At 31.1% G+C, this 17044-nt stretch overlaps 2 protein-coding genes across 2 annotated transcripts; both read right to left on the reverse strand.

The window, feature by feature from the left end:
- Positions 1-561: 561 nt before the first annotated feature.
- Positions 562-4530, reverse strand: LOC120274842 (caffeic acid 3-O-methyltransferase-like). Its single transcript, XM_039281385.1, has 3 exons — positions 4298-4530; positions 3588-3672; positions 562-882 (listed from the first exon to the last, which is right to left on the reverse strand). Exons 1-3 carry the CDS (start codon positions 4528-4530, stop codon positions 562-564), a joined length of 639 nt encoding a protein of 212 aa, XP_039137319.1.
- A 9342-nt stretch (positions 4531-13872) lies between these two features.
- LOC120280598 (caffeic acid 3-O-methyltransferase-like) lies at positions 13873-16719 on the reverse strand. Its single transcript, XM_039287478.1, has 4 exons — positions 16207-16719; positions 14553-14863; positions 14399-14463; positions 13873-14289 (listed from the first exon to the last, which is right to left on the reverse strand). The coding sequence occupies exons 1-4, from the start codon at positions 16641-16643 to the stop codon at positions 13993-13995; spliced, it is 1110 nt and encodes a 369-aa protein (XP_039143412.1). The 5' UTR covers positions 16644-16719; the 3' UTR covers positions 13873-13992.
- Positions 16720-17044: the final 325 nt, after the last annotated feature.

A 17044-nucleotide genomic window follows, 5' to 3' on the forward strand; every position in this document is an offset into this window, starting at 1 on the left:
TTATCCACTTTTTTTCAAAAACTATAGACTTTAAAAATCGCCTCAAAAACTTTTTCCAATGCACTGAGTAGACAACTTATCCAACGGCATAACTCTTTATATTATATGTCTTTCCGGTGTAATTTTTTATTTGCTAATTTCACAAACATTACGTAACAATGCCTTGTTGTAGGTCATCTATGTCTAAAACCTTACCTCAGAGGTTTGAATTCATGTTGTGGGGTATACTTTGTTATGTTGTCATGCGGAATGACAAAGGTGACATAGAACAACACCAGAACAAGATGCAAGTAATTAATATTCTAACTCAAATTTATAAAAAATATAAGTTATAATTAAAATATATTCTAGCCTTACTCTGCTTCTTCTAGCCACCTTTATAATAGTATAGCTGCTATTTCATTTACTGTTCTACTCTAATTAATTAAGCTTGAGTATTCAAATTATTGTCGTTGCTTGTCCTCAATTTTAAAGAGAATATGATGTTACTTCCACTGCTAAAGTTAGTTTTACCATGAAATTGGAGAGAATAGATGCTTTATTATGTAGCTCGAGAAGCCTTCAAAGGGACCAACCCTTATAACAAGTTCCACCTAATTGGAGAATTCGATAATCCAAAAGCCATAAATAGTAAGCTTTAAACGTTGAGAATCCAGTATCTTTGGCAAGGCACTCAAACTCCTTCATAGTCCTCTCTTTCCCTCCGAGATTGTTAGCTAACATGATAAGATCAACAATAAAACTACGGCTTGTTTCATCATTCACTTCTGGATATTCTGGAACAATAATCTCTACAACAACCACCTTTCCATTATCAGGCAATGCTTTCGGACAGTTCTTCAATATCTTCACACAATGCTCGATCCCATCATGAAGTATCCACTGTGTCACGCCCCGAACCCAGAGAATTGACAAATGGCCGCATACCTACAAGGTCGTGACCATGTAGGCACGCAAGGCCTCAAAACCTGTCTCACCTAGATAAAACAACCTTTAACAAGACATCAACTTTCAAAAGCAACAAAGAGGCACGATGCTCGAAATACAACGAAAAATAAATAACAAGTGTCTCATATGACATTAAACATAAGACAAGAAGTTCTAAGTCCACAACACAGGAAGTTTATTAACTTGATAAAGAACTAGACGATGACTTGCTCAACGACCACGCTAAGCTGTCCATCACCCAACCGTACTCCTGATATGAAAGAAAGAGAGAACAACTTAATGAACTTGGGAGCCCGGTAAGCAACCACTAAAAATATCGGAATCACAAAAATTTAATAATTTCTAAAAGTATACAAAATGTAACATAACGGAATAATATCAAAAGAAACCCATAAACTAGAAATAATTCAAAACAAATTTAATTTACCAAAGAAACGAGCATATAAATCCCCCAAACAACTAGTGTCAAAACAAAACATCAGAACTCATTTATTTAAACTCGGTGATCCGAGTCAGATTTCAGAACTCATAGATTTACCCTCAGTGACCCGAGCTAGAATATCAGAAGCTGTTATTCTTCACCGACGGAACGGTGCGAAACTATAGTTTCTATGTTAGAAGTACGTGTCAGCACGGTCAGTGTTTAACCCTCAGTGACATGATTATTGTATAGTTAATTGGGGACTACGAGTTTCTATCACAAAATATGTGGGGTCCAAAATCATCGTCAACGCAATAATATGAAAATTTAGTGATCCCGTTTTCTAACAAAATTAAACCAATTATATCAAATAATAAACTATCAATTAACAGAATATTCCACATAATTCAACAAATTATTAAAATTTGGAAATAGTATTAAAACAAAAAAAAAATCATTTCTCAGCACTTCAAGTAAATGCAAATATTTATGAATTAAACAAACAAAATAATTAAAAAACAATACATCATGAATCCGAATTTTTCATATATGAAACTTTTTAAAAAAATGGATGAAAAATATGACATCAGGAAATTTGTTAAAAAAATTTAACTAAAAAAATAAAAAGTTTATAATGATCACATGCTTTTGAAAGTATAAATAAAATTTTAATAACTATTGAATAAACCATATAAATAACTAACACAAAAAAACCATTAAATAACCAGAAATCAAAAAGTAAATAATTAAATAACTAATAAAAATACAAACTATCATAAATTAAATAAATATTAAATAAAACTAACTCAATGGAATGACAACTTATCAAGAGTCAAAATGTATACATATATATGGGTATTTATATGTGGTTTACTTACCTGACTAGCTAACACCAAAACTACAAGCACCACGAAATTAGGCTTCCACAAAACACCCTATATTTGTGAGTACATTCCAATGTATTAAAACGCTAAACATGCTACAAATACATAGAAATATACAGTGGATCAAATTCCTACACTATCATAATACTTAAAACATCTAACAATCCAATTTATATAAGCATATACATGTATATATTTATATATAAATCTATGTGTGTTAACTATTCATACATAAAAATTTTCCATTAATCCCAAGGAAATCAAAAACAAATACGATGATCTAAAAACAACTAATCAATTATAATATATATATATATATATATATATATATATATATATATATATATATATATATATATATATTAATATAAACGAATTGCAGAACCTTAACCAATTTGGTTCCACCCATCAAAATTCAGTGTAATTTCTATTTACAAAACTATACATCCTTGAAGCAAAAAGCAACATATATTATCAACATATAAACAATATAACTTTACACACTGAACATAGCATCATACACACTGAACATAGCATCATAACCCATACATTTAATATATATATATATATATATATATATATTCATATACTATATGTGCTAAAATAATGGACGCCATAGCCTGCACACTAATTCTCAATCAATGACAAACGAAACAAAAAAACAAAAAAAACTGGATTTGAAATATATATATATATATATATAAATATATATGATTCTTCCAAACCAAGAATAATGTTTTTTTTTAAACATAGAGAATTTAAGCGTGAATGGAGACATTAATAAACTTGCAAATCAATGTTGAAAATTCAATGCACCATGGCCAGTATCAACATGAGATAATCAATCCACTAAGCACACAATATAGCCCTAATCAAAATCAATAAATACTGCCACCACAAGATCTAGGATGTAAAAATTCCACCACTTAACCGTAGATCTAGAAAGAGAACGCTTACCTCACAACGATAACAACACAACCTTTGACGAAGAGGCCTATCTCCGTCCTCGTAGTCGGCACCACAAACCAAAAAGAAAAAAGAAGAGAAAAGATGCAAGATATCTCCCTCTTTCTTGGTCCAAACAAGAATCTATATCGGAAGAAACGAAGAGGTGGCGGCTAAGGTTTGAAAATCTAATAAAATATAAAGATTAAAAAAAATTAATTAAAAAGGGTTTTCTTTTCCTTTTCCGTAACCGCCATACATGCAAAAATAAATGAATTAAATTAAAAAAAATTTATGGGGCCCACACACAGCATGCATGCATGCAAACACCCACACATTCATCTCGTACGTATGAAGAACAACACTAATTATAACTCAAGCCAACAAACCTCCAGAAAGATAACATCACCACTTGGAACACTTTCAAACATGTCTCCCCCTACAAACTCAACTCCTGCATGCAAACAATCACAACTAAGTACATTTTAATATAAATCCATGCATGGTTTTTGTTGTGTATGGCTCATATACACAAGTAAACGAGCAAATGTGGGAATGGAGTGGAGTGGCGTGACAGCATCTGTTATATTGTGGGAGCATCAATTTGATAGGTTGGGGTGCAGGGAAAACGCCCCGCGGTAGGATACAAGGGTAATTTGTATCTTGTTAGGATTATGATTTGATAATCTTTTAATTTGTATCCGGTTAGAATTTGTATCCGGATAGGTTTAGAATCTGGATATGTTTAGAATCCAGATAGGGTTAGGATCCAAATAGGTTTGTATTTGGATAAATTTAAGTTTTTACCTATAAATATTTGTAACCCTAGTCTTTTGTCTCAACTGTGAGGAGAGACAAGTGAATAAAAGGATTACGGTTGCTCCACTCCCGAGGACGTAGGCACATTGCCGAACCTCGTAAATCTTATGTGTTTTATTGTCTCATTGCTCTCTTGATTTTCCCTACGGATTCTCTATTTTTCCTAACAGTTTTTAATTAAGCTAGCATATATATATATATATAAGAACCTGGAATGGGTTTTGCTTCGGAGAACGATGACAAAAAGTAAATCAAAGTTGATCCCTTAAGGTGGGGGTACTTGGAGAGGATGATGGCAAGGTTGGCGCCAAAGCCACCACCCACATCCACAAGCACCTTGAGGCTGTCAAAGCCTTTGTATTGGGAAAGAATCATCTTCATAAGCATGGTGGTCTGGTTGAACATGCCCTTGCTGAAGACCTCATTGAACCTTGGGTCTTTGCCATGGTACTCAAATACTGTCTCTCCATGAGAAGGTATGGTCCCTTCTAACACTACATACTTGAGATTCATTCTGTGAATAATTTCAGCTCATTAGGAATAAGGATTATGAAGCATGTTAATATTAGAAAAAAGGAATACATATATATATATATATATATATATATATATATATATATATATATGATGTGATTAAGATGTTTTTCTTGTGCTTCCAATAAATGTATATTTTTGACATTTCAATTATATATTTGGTTGCCCCAACCCCAACAGATCATATTTACATTTCTATATAATATTTTTTTATTATTTTTTTCTTAATCTTTTACCACTGAAATTTTTAGAAATTATAGGTTATAAACCAATCAAAAACTTGAAACCACCTGTTTAAACAACAAGAGCCTCTCCCACTTGGATGAACCTCTAATATTGGTTTTCTCCATATTTTTTATAAATAAATTGACATGGTTTATCTAGTTTTATAAAAAAAAATTTATATATGTAGTTGGGTCATAATAATAGGATTAATTTTAATTTGACTGTTTGAAATTGTTGTGATGGAAAAAGAATTATTTGGATTTTACTAAATTTTAACTTAATAATTGTTATGTAAAATTATATTTTTATTTAATAATAAGTATTTATTGGTATCAATGTTTTAAAAAACTAATAATGAAATATATTTATTTAAATAATTAAAATTATTAGGCATAACTTTAATTAATTAGGGTGTTTGGCTGAATATCAATACTTTCTATAGTTTACAAATATGACACAGGTGGAATTGGAGCTGAGAGATTTGTTCATGAAAATAAAATAGAGTTAGAGACAATGAAATTGAAAGATGAACTTTCATACGCAAAATTTGGAAATTATAACCATCATATATTTATAAAAAACAAAAGAGAATATATTATTGATTGATAATATTTCTTATAGAAATTAATAATGAAATTAGTAATATTATCATAATGAAGATTCTTATTGTATAAAAAAAATCCATCATTAATTTTATGTTTAAATAAATTTTAATTATATATAATTAATAAATAAAATAATTGCAAGTAAATATATGAAAATCTCATAAAAATACAAGGGAAAATAACACAATAAAAAAAACTTAAACCCACTTTTTCTAATTGTCAAATTATTGATTTTTTAAAATATAAAATAAAATACACATAATAAAAGAAAATAAAAATATTACTAGTAAGATATTTGATTCTCATATAAAAAGTTAAATAGAATGTCCATGGGATGTGGATAAAAATATTGAGTATATCAACATACTCTAAATTAAAATGTTTGTTTTTTACTTGATCCAAAACTTTACATTTCATATTTTAAAAAAAAAACTAATCCATATAATTTTCTTTATAAACTTTTGCATTTTTATATAAATTCCAAAGTTATATATATATATATATATATACACACACACACACATTAAAATTAATGAGAATCGGAGCTAAATAATCAAGCAAATAAATAAAAAATAAAAAATAATCATAATCAACAGTCGGGTTTGATTCAAGTGGCAGCCACCTAAATCGTTTAAATAATTAATTTTAAATTGAAAATCTTTATATATAAAAAAAGCAAGATGTCTACGCTCTTGGTGGCTTCGAGATACTGAACAAGTCCCTAGTTCAAGAACTGTTCACATAACTAAAGATATATGTTTATAAGATTTAGGGTTTATGATATAGAATATATATATGGTGTATACTTATATAAGTGTAGGTGTATGTGTATTGTCAAGACAAGGGACTTAATTCCCTAGTTCCAAAACCAAAGATGGGGACATTGGCTTTGAAATGTATGAAAAATAAATAAATAAATAAATAAATGATGAGTGCATGAAATACTTATATGTATTATAAATGCATGCACTTTGCTTTGCTTGTCTTCTTGCATGATTTTCTCTATTCTACTACTATGTCGGGTATTGTGTGCTTAAGTGTGCAGGTAAACAGGCTTTGGGACAAAAGAAACAAAACTGATGCAATTCTGAGTGAAACGAGTACAAAAGAACAATTTCAGAGAAAAGCACAATCTCAACATGTGCACATTTAGAGCGTGTAGAATAATGGATAGAAGAATCTAAAGAGCACGGCCCTCTAGCTACACGATTCTGGTGCCCAGAACATAACCATGCTCCATAAGCATGGGTGTGCTCCTCAACCGTACATATCTCTGGATGCTAAAATTTTGCATAAAATCACAAAGGGGCTGCTAGGTTTTCAAGCTGAGATCAAAGAAGACCTTTCAAGAACGAGTTGACACCGCTTGGGTACCAGATTAGATTGCAAAGTCGACTCCTATCAGAAGATTCCATCATCTTTTAAAGAGAAGCATTGAGGGAGTTTTTCCTATGTGTTTAATCATGTCTCTAGTTTTGGATTGTTTTATGCATGGTTTCTTGTATAATGTTCGGCTAAACCTTTGATGGTGCCTTAGACTATTAGTTGAACCTTCATGATGCTTTGTAGTTGATTTCCCTTTTTCTTATAATGGTTAACTGAGTTTTCTTGTGAATCTTCTATGTTTGTTCATATATACTTATAATTGCTAGTGTGAGAGCCTCAATTACATATTTGATATGCATGATTAGGATTGAGAAATCAATTATGTATAGATTGTTAGATTTTATATTTTAGTAGTAGTGGGCCCTAAATGGGCTCTATATAGGCTTAGGGGTCTTACACCAAAAAGTCTCAAGACTTAGTGGCTCAACCTCTATACCTATATATAAACCCATTATACTTCTATCACACAACCGATGTGGTACTATATTTCCAACACCCTCCCTCAAGTTCAACTCGGTCGAACTTGCTCAGACTTGTACACCAGAGGTCTGTTTACTAGGACTTGTACACTACTTTGTGTCTCAGAGGTCCTACACACATGGACTTGTACACTACTTGTGTCTCAGAGGTCTTATTTTAACTTGACTTGTGTTCCTTCTGGAACCTCAGAGGTCTTTTACTAGGTCCCACTATAACTGCTTTATCAGGATCATTTTTTTCCCCTGAATCTCTGATACCATGTTAGATTTTATATTTTAGTAGTAGTGGGCCCTAAATGGGCTCTATATAGGCTTAGGGGTCTTACACCAAAAAGTCTCAAGACTTAGTGGCTCAACCTCTATACCTATATATAAACCCATTACACTTCTATCACACAACCGATGTGGTACTATATTTCCAACATAGATCACATATAAAAACTAGATGTTGAGTGCATGTCTAAAGATAGGGTGTATTGTGTCGAACTCTCCGGATTATGGTTAAACCTAATAGCGGTATTCACGGAGTATTTATAGCAATCGTATGGGATTAGGGTTTGGCCGCTTGGACTAATCTAGAAGTCTCCACGATCTAACAATACTCATCACATAGCCAATATAGAGAATTAATTGCAAGGTAATCTCAAGGGGATTCGTGTCTAAGTGCCGTTTTCTCATATCGATTTTAATCCCGATTCACCGTTATATATAGTCAACTCAATTTATTGCTTTCATCAATTAGGTTTAGCAACCATCACTTGATTTCATCCGCTAGCTAGATATATAATAGAACAATTAGTACTACCGGTCCCTGTGGATTTAACTACCCGATCTTTGGTTACAATTTACCACTTCATACAACCAATGCACTTGCGAAGTATTACACAAAAGGCGTATCAATAAATAATTGTGAAAAATAAAATAGATGAAAAACAAAGTAAGATAAATATGTTAAAAAACTAAGAAAGTAAACAAAGGAAAGCAAATAACGACAATACAAGAAATAGCCAACTTCTTATTCACTTCCTTCTTTATCACATGTATTTCATCTCTATGTCTTATACAAGATTACAAAGCCTCTATTTATAGGCTGAGAGGAATATGAAAGGTCATAGGAATTTTAGGGAGTTTATAACATGAAGAGATTTGGGAGTTTGGGGAGATGAAGGGATAAACATTAATAGGCATCCATTTTAATTAATGTTTCATAACAAGATACACATAAAGTATCAACAAAGACCTTGTCTTGATTCAGGAGCACCAATGCCTCCGTAGAGACTCCATCCTCATCTTTGGTCAAAAACTTACCAACCAGTGCTAGTCTAGTACCGCCGAAGCTTGTTGTCCTCCCCGCCTGCCATCTCACACTTCAACACGTCTTTGCCCGCCAAAGACTGAAGCATTCTATTGAGTAGAGTCATCAATTTGGGCTAGAGCCCGCATGGGCCAGCCCGCCCGTCAACTAAAAATAAGTGGGTTGGGTTGGCATTATATAGACCCGCTTTGAGGCGGGTCAGAGCGGGCCAACCCTGCGCTGGTCGCGGGTTGGGGCGAGGCGGGTCATGGGTTGCTGGCAGACTACCCGCCACCCTTAATTTAAAAAAATTATATTTTAAAAAATAAAAAAATTATTAAATTAATTACAAAGTTAGAAAAGATAAATACATGTTTTTAAAGGGGTTTCTATGTGAAAGATATTGATTTTTTTAACATTTTGATTTTTTAAATTTTGTTAAACTTTATAAATTTAATAGGATTAAGGTAATATTGATGAATTGATGATTTTTTTAATAGTAATTTACGCTTTTTCTATTTGCAATTAGTTTTTTTTGGATTTTTGTTAATATTTTTTTGCAGTATTGTAGCAAGATTATGTCAAAAATAAAAAAATAAATATGTGAGAACTATGAAATATAATTATTTTTTAATTTTTTATATTTTTTAGTGGTAGGTCCACCCAACCCACAACTCAAAGTGGGTCGGGTTGGGTTGGCATTTCGACTGCCTAGAATAGGCGCGGGCTCACGTCCCCACCCCGCCAAATGGTGGGTTTTGGCGGATCAGTGGGCCCGCCCACGCCGGGCCCGAATTGACACCTCTACTATTGAGCATCTTGTGGGCATTCAAGCAGTTGGATAGGTTCTTGTACAAGGTCTCTCTCCCATCCACTCCCCCTTCCCCAGATGGGGACTCATTATCCCCCACCCCAATTGGGCACCGTGGAAAAAGCCCCTCATTCCTTGCCCTGCCTAATGGCTATCCCTATCGTCCTCAAATCAATAATAATAATAATAATAATGATGATGATGAGATTCCATCTAACACAACTAAAATATAAAACCTTAACAAAAACAAATAAATAAAAATTTAATATTTTAATGCCAAGTAAAATACACACTTAATATTAAATATATTTATATTTATTAATAACTTTAAATATAATTTATATTTATTAATAAATTAAATTTTTTATCCGGGCTGGGAGTGAGTGCTTCCCCCATCTCCGGCCCATCTCACAATAGATTCGAGAAATATTTCTTCATCTCCATTTACACAATTAAAAACCAATGGTTCACTGCGCCTAATGAAGTGAATCCTTATAATAGGGGATAGGGAATCCCTACCCCCATGACCATTCCTACAAAAATTCTAGTGTTTGAGCCTTCATTCTACTTCTGTCATACTATTATTCAATCATGCATTCCATAAAAACCGCTAACCAAATATTCATACAAATATATTAAACCCTAATCTATTAAAGACAAAAAGACAAAAATAATACAGGTAACTATAATATATATATATATATATATATATATATATATATATATATATATATATATATATATATATATATATATATATTATAATAATAACATATATTTAATATCATAAAGGGTTTTTTTTATATAATTTTTTTTTTAATTATTAAAATGACCCTATGTAAAATGTATGCACCAACACGGGTTTGAAAACATTACATCAAGCCATATCATCAACTAGGTGATGAGGTGGTGTTTTAAAAATATTAAAATATTGGCCATTTCATGCACACCCATCTCTTTTAAAAAATCACAAAAATCTTCGAAGTTATTATTTTTTAACAAATTATATTTTTTCAACCGTAGTTATTTTGAAAAATATGTTATTATTATTATTATTATTATTATTATTATTATTATTATTATTTATTTTTGACGCCATTTTTTAAAAAAATTATTATTATTATTTACATAATTATTTTTTAAACAATCACAAAAGTGAAAATTTTTAAATATTTTTAAGTTATTATTATTTTTAATTTTTTAAATGGTAATTATCTTGAAAAAAACATTATTATTATTATTATTATTATTATTATTATTATTATTATTATTATTATTTTGGTTCAGCAACTTGTTTGTAGATTTAAATAACAATAATTTCATTGAAGTATATTTGAAACATATATAGTTTGTGTGCCATCAATGTTTATCATTTCTTATCATGAAAGTCTGATGCATGCACACACCCAGTCCGACTCAAGAGTAAAATCAATAAAGCAATTGCTTTAGGCCCCAATATTTTTTAGAGGCTCATCTTTAAAATTTTTTTAATAATAATTTTAATTTCCAGACCTCATCTTTCTATTTGTAATATATTAATTTAATATTTAGCTAATATTATACTCCCTCCGTTTTTTTAGTTGTCACGTCTTGGAGCTCTTTTCTGTTCCTTTTTACATGCCAGTATTGAAACTTTTGTGCAGAGCGTTAAAATAATTTTTCCAAATTTACCCTTTCATGTACAATTTTCAATAAATCAAAATCAACTAAGCATTAAATTATATTCTATAGTAGTGGGGTTTTAAATAGAGGTAGTTTTGAAAAGTAATGGATTTTTTATAAAATATAGGTAATCAACTAATTTTAACCAACTTTTCTAATAGATGTGGATTTGTTAAATGTGACAACTAAAAAGGAACTAGTATAATCTTAACTAATTTTTAAAATTTTAAATAACACAATAAGATATTAAATATAATCTTCTCTGCCCAACTTTTCAAAATTCTATTTTGATCCTGTCTTTTCTCATCATTTATTTCTCCAAAATCAATATAATATTCATTTCTTTTAATTATATAGTTTTTTTTTGTAATTTTTATATTGTTTTATTTTTATGAGTTTTGCTCACAAATTTTAAATATATCTCTTGAGGTTAGTAACACGGAGAAAAACAAACAAACATGTCTTTATTAAAATAAAATCTAAATGAAATTTAATCTTTATTAAATAAAATAGAGGGTTTATTCTAAAATTTTATTTTTGGCAAGCGGCCCCATCTCTGCTCTACACTTGAAACAAACCTGGTGTGCATGCATATTATTTTTAATTAAAACCCAAAATTAAAAATAACACATGTACAAAATAAATTTATAGCTTTAAAATTTATAATAAACAAATCTATTCTCTGTCAATGTTAAATAAATAATATAAAATAATATCAATAATAATAATACACCTCAAAATAAATTTATAGCTTTAAAATTTACAATAAACAAATCTATTCTCTGTCAATGTTAAATAAATAATATAAAATAATATTAATAATAATAATACACCTCAAAATATATTTTGAAAAATAAAAACAAATAGTTTAAAACAATTTAAACCACAAATACATTTTAAAAAGCATGCAAAATAATTCTTATTGTAATAATAATAATAATAATAATAATAATAATAATAATAATAATAATAATAGCATATTTTTCCAAAGTAATTACTGTTGAAAAAAATATTTTTTTTAAATAATGGCTTAAAAGCGGTTTAAAAATAAAAAAAAATATCTCATTCTTGTGATTTATTAAAAGAGAATGATGTGCTTAAAAAATAACCAATATCTTAATATTTCTAAAATGCCAACTCATCAATTAATTAATGACATGGCTTGATATAATGTTTTTAAACAATGTTGATAAATGAATTTCACATAAGGCCATTTTAATCATTTTAAAAAAAAGTTATATCGAGAAAAAGGCCTATGTAAATCTACGTATTATTTTAATATCTAAAATTCATTCCAACAAAAGCCTTTGGTCTCATCAAAAACATTCTTCCAAAAATATTCATTCTCATCCATCATTTCTGATTACAAACAAAACAAATTTATTTTCAAATTTCAGTTTACAATTCAACAAATTCTAGAAGTGAACATTAGTCCATAGTCAAAGTTCTATTTTAAATTTCTTGTATATAAGTACACTATGCTGTCGGGGGTTACCTGCGTTAAAACCGTGAGAAAATTCTGCCAAAGTACTATAGTAAAATCACTATTCATGATACTGTAGTGATTTGTTGTTCAGATATCTGACCTCTGCATCGACTGGATCTGTGCCATATGACTTAGTGAAAACTTTCCGAAAAATCCATACAAACCCCTATTTGGCCGTATGGACCCTGTATGACCTAGTTCAACCTCTAGGGATTTTCTATACCAGCGAATTATCTTGGCGTATGGACTCAGTATGACTTCAAAAATTTCGAATGGTTTCTATACGTGCTCAAGACCTCCTAGGTCAAATGCAACCCTGATTACAATCCCTCTTTGTGATCTAGAAATAGTTAAAGATCTATACTACAAAGACGACGAAAATGCATACAAACCAATACCGACACCAATTTTTAGGGGTGGAAAGCCTCTGAATCGATCGAAAGCTCCTTAGAGGCATCTTCGATGCTTCCACTATGTCAATTAATGGGTTTACAAAGATCTCTCTAGCTAACTAGAAAGGTATCTGGCTCAAAAAGCAGTGAGGAGTTCGACAAAGAAGTCTACCACGCCATTTGTCGTAATCGATCTTCGCTGAGATGGAAACAAGAACTCCAAGAGATAAAATGGGAATCAACCAAATATTATTTGTCTTACTAGCAAGGATGCCCTTCGGCGAGATGTGATGAAGTCCGGCGCCGATCACTGGGGATCTTCTTGCTAAGTTTGCACTAATCACCTTTTCCTTCTCCTTGAGCCCTATCTTTCACTTTCTCTCTCTTCTCTTCTCTTCAATTTCTTTCTCACTGTCTTTCCCCAGCTCTCTTTTTCATCTCCTCTCATCCCAATAATGAGAGTTTTACTCAAATAGAATATTCACATACAAGGACCCTTTTGCCCTTGGCAAACTATTAATTGACATAGTTTCATTTTTTTTCATCATCATGGGCTCCAAGCCCATCTATCCCATCCAACCCACAAATGGGCTGGACTCAACACATGCCAAGTTGGATTATGGTCACTTTATTTAAAAATATTTGTAAAGCTTTTCGTCATGAATATCATTAAACAACAAAAGAGTCAATATTTAATTAATTTTTCTTCCCATGTTTAGATTAGGTTCGAATTGTTAGATTATGTGGCTTTTCTATATTCATTAAAAAAAAAAAAAAGAAGTTAGTAATAGCTTAATCCATTTGTAAAAAAGTTTCGGAGAATTCTCATTAATCTCACTCATCCAATTAACCACGTCTGAAGAAGACAAGGGTACGTACAACGAGCGGAACGATTGTTGGTTCATGATTTTAAATATTTGATGTATTAATTATTTGTACCAATAACAGAAGAATAATTGGAACTAAATAATTAAGAGAATATAAGGAAAATAAAATTAATTAACATCCTTGATTTTATTCATGAATGAAAACATAGAGTACACAAAACACACAAAGACAAAGGAAATGACTTAGGAATTATATCAACAAAAGTAACCAGGATTACTTGCTAAACTCCAAGACTGAAAAGCCATAAACACAACAAGCAATTTTAAATCCAGAAAACCCACTTTCTTTAGCCAAATACTTGAACTCTTTCTCATTCCTCTCTTTTCCTCCAACATTGTAAGTCAACATGCAAAGGTCACCCATGTATCCATTCCTTGCATCATCACTGTCTTCTGGTATTTCTGGAATAACACCTTCCACAACAATCACCTTCCCATTATCTGGCAATGCTTCCGTACAATTCTTCAATATCTTCACACAGTGCTCATCATCCCAATCATGAAGTATCCACTGCATGCATGCATGTAAACAAAACCCTTAGTTTAATCACTATATGTTAATATTTTATATCTGTATGAAGAGTAGTAGCTAGTACTAATAATTACTAAAACTAACAAACCTTCATGAAGATGGCATCACCAGTTGGGACACTTGCAAACATGTCTCCCCCAACAAACTCAACTCCTGCATGCAAACAATCACAAGTAATTATTTTTAATGTAAATCCATGCATGGTTTTTAAGCATGTATATGAAAATTTGTTCAAAAAGAACCTGGAATGGGTTTTGCTTCAGAGATAACAAAAGGTAAATCAAAGTTGATGGCTTTGATGTGGGGGTACTTAGAGAGGATGATGGCAAGAGTGGCACCAATGCCACCACCCACATCCACAAGCACATCAAGGCTCTCAAAGCCCTTGTATGTCTCAAGGATCTTCTTCATAAGCATGGCTGTATGGTTAAACATGCCCTGGTTGAAGACTTCACTGAATCTGTGGTCTTTGCCATGGTACTGAAATGCTGACTCTCCATGAGCTTTCACAAAGGGGGTTGTTCCTTCTGACACTGCATACTTGAGGTTTATCCTGTACATCATATTAATCACATTCATTTAAGTGGTTTTTCTTTAGAAAAAAAATAATAATAATGTTTTTTGGTCTGAATTTAAAAAAATGAGTTTTTTAATGAAAAATTAGTTTAGGACCATCTTTAAACTCGGAGGAAAAAATAGTAAGTATACTTGGGTTGTCAAGCAATTAACATACATAGACATTAACATTAAAAGCAAAAATAAAAAAGTTCCTTATTTTCAAAGAAAGCCGGCCTAATGGGTTGACTAGCTCAAGCCCAATTATTTGTCTTTTATGGGCGGCAATAATACTACCAATCATGTTTCATAATATTTAATCATTTAATAAGAATGCTTTTCATTTTTAAAATTTTTAAAATTATTAATCCTACTCCCTCCTCCATTGTTGTTTTATATGTAATAAATTCATATTTTTTTTATCTGTCATTTTCTAACATCAAAAAACATTTATTATTTTTTTCTCAAAATTACCCTTAACACTCTATTCATTTATGTTTCTATAATTAAATAGAAAAAAATGAAAATATAAATTAGAAATAATTTTAAAAAATTAATTACTTTTTTATATAAAATTATGTAAAATAACTAAATTTTTTGGTATGTGAGATTCTGTTAATCACAATAGATAAAAAAGAACAGAGAGGGAGAGTAATAAACACCTATTAAAAACAAATATTTAGTTTTAATTAATATATTCTTTTAACTATGATTATCCATGCTCTTGCACTAAAACCAACGAACCAAAATCATAATTTATAAAAAATAAAGTTTCTTTAGAACAAAAAAAAAATTGAAAAAATAAAATAAAATTCATAATAAAAGACCCTATAAAAAAATTATCAATAATTTCAATTTTCTTAATAAAATAAACTATTACCTACACTTATGGAAAATAAATTCCGAATATATTGTGGTTTGATAATTAAAAAATTAAATTTATATTAAAAACAAAAATGACAGAACCTTCTCCGTACCTCCTGTGAGAAGTTCGTACACGGCTCTCTTTTGTATGACAGGACAAATTTAATTTTCAGTAATTAGCAAGTCACCGTCAATATGTCCTTCTTGTCTCTTCTTAATTAAATGTTTATTGTATAAAAATTAAAAAAACATCTTTTTAGACACAGATACAGAAGTGAAAATAATCAAAATTTTAAAAAATTTTTGGATATGAATTATAAACTGAGAAATGTTTAAATTTGAAATCTCTCAATCCAACTACATGTAGTTATTATTAGACTAGACCACAGTTTTTACTGAAAATGTTTATGCGGACGACAAATAAAAACTTATAAAAAATAACAAAAAGAATGGATTTAGGGGTTAGGGGCAGAGTACCAAGCATCAACCAAGACCTTGTCTTGATTCATGAGCAAGAGCGGCGCAACAGAGACTCCATCTTCATCCTTTGTGAAAAACCTGCAGATCGGTGCCAATCCATACTTCCTCTTCATCATCCCCTTCTCTCCATCCACCACCTCGCATTTCAACACGTTATAGCTCGCCAAGAACCGGAGCAATCTATCAAGCACCTCACCAGCATTCGGATTCGTGGTCTCAATCTGAGACACGATCTCCTCCGGTGACAACCGCGCACCAGGCCCTGCCGCCGCGATGACTTCCAGCACGTTCAGCTCAATCACCGCCTTCAGCGCCATCGCCACCGATGTGCTACAGCCCAGGCGCAAGGCGGAGGTGTACGCCACCGTCTCCTCCTCCTCTCTTGATTCCTTCTTTGTGGTTCCATTGGTGACGAAGCAGTCGTTTGGTGCCATGGCCTTTGGTTTGATGATGCTGTTAGTGTTGCCCTTCAAGTGTTTGTGTTTATTCCTCAATGAACGAATGCCTCAACATTTTATAGTAATTTTGACATGGACACATTCCAATTCCTCACCTACCACTCCTACTACTACTACCAACACCATAAATAATAGTTAATAATTGGGGTAATAATAATTATTGTTATTAGGGAAAATTAAATATAGCTTTTTCAAAGTTTCAAAACAATTGTAGACAAACCTTCTGATATTTATATTTGCCGAACAGTCCCTATTTTTTTGATAATTTACTTTTCAGTTAATGCAGCTCATTCCGTCAGTTTATTTTATCACACAAAATGTATTTTCCGCTTAAAATTATGGGTTTCCGCTTAAAATTTTGAATTTTTTTGTTAAGA

Source organism: Dioscorea cayenensis, chromosome 2 (assembly GCF_009730915.1).
Source record: "Dioscorea cayenensis subsp. rotundata cultivar TDr96_F1 chromosome 2, TDr96_F1_v2_PseudoChromosome.rev07_lg8_w22 25.fasta, whole genome shotgun sequence".
NCBI classification, from domain to species: Eukaryota; Viridiplantae; Streptophyta; class Magnoliopsida; order Dioscoreales; family Dioscoreaceae; genus Dioscorea; species Dioscorea cayenensis.

What these genes read in the sequence shown, in the direction of transcription:
- LOC120274842 (XM_039281385.1), bottom strand. Translation starts at nt 4,530, where the DNA reads ATGAATCTCAAGTATGTAGTGTTAGAAGGGACCATACCTTCTCATGGA. An exon ending in CTTGCCATCATCCTCTCCAA is followed by an intron (nt 3,673 to 4,297) that starts GTACCCCCACCT and finishes AAATGTACTTAG; the next exon opens with TTGTGATTGTTTGCATGCAG. An exon ending in GTGATGTTATCTTTCTGGAG is followed by an intron (nt 883 to 3,587) that starts GTTTGTTGGCTT and finishes GGCGTGACACAG; the next exon opens with TGGATACTTCATGATGGGAT.
- LOC120280598 (XM_039287478.1), bottom strand. Translation starts at nt 16,643, where the DNA reads ATGGCACCAAACGACTGCTTCGTCACCAATGGAACCACAAAGAAGGAA. An exon ending in AAGGTCTTGGTTGATGCTTG is followed by an intron (nt 14,864 to 16,206) that starts GTACTCTGCCCC and finishes TATGATGTACAG; the next exon opens with GATAAACCTCAAGTATGCAG. An exon ending in GTGATGCCATCTTCATGAAG is followed by an intron (nt 14,290 to 14,398) that starts GTTTGTTAGTTT and finishes GCATGCATGCAG; the next exon opens with TGGATACTTCATGATTGGGA.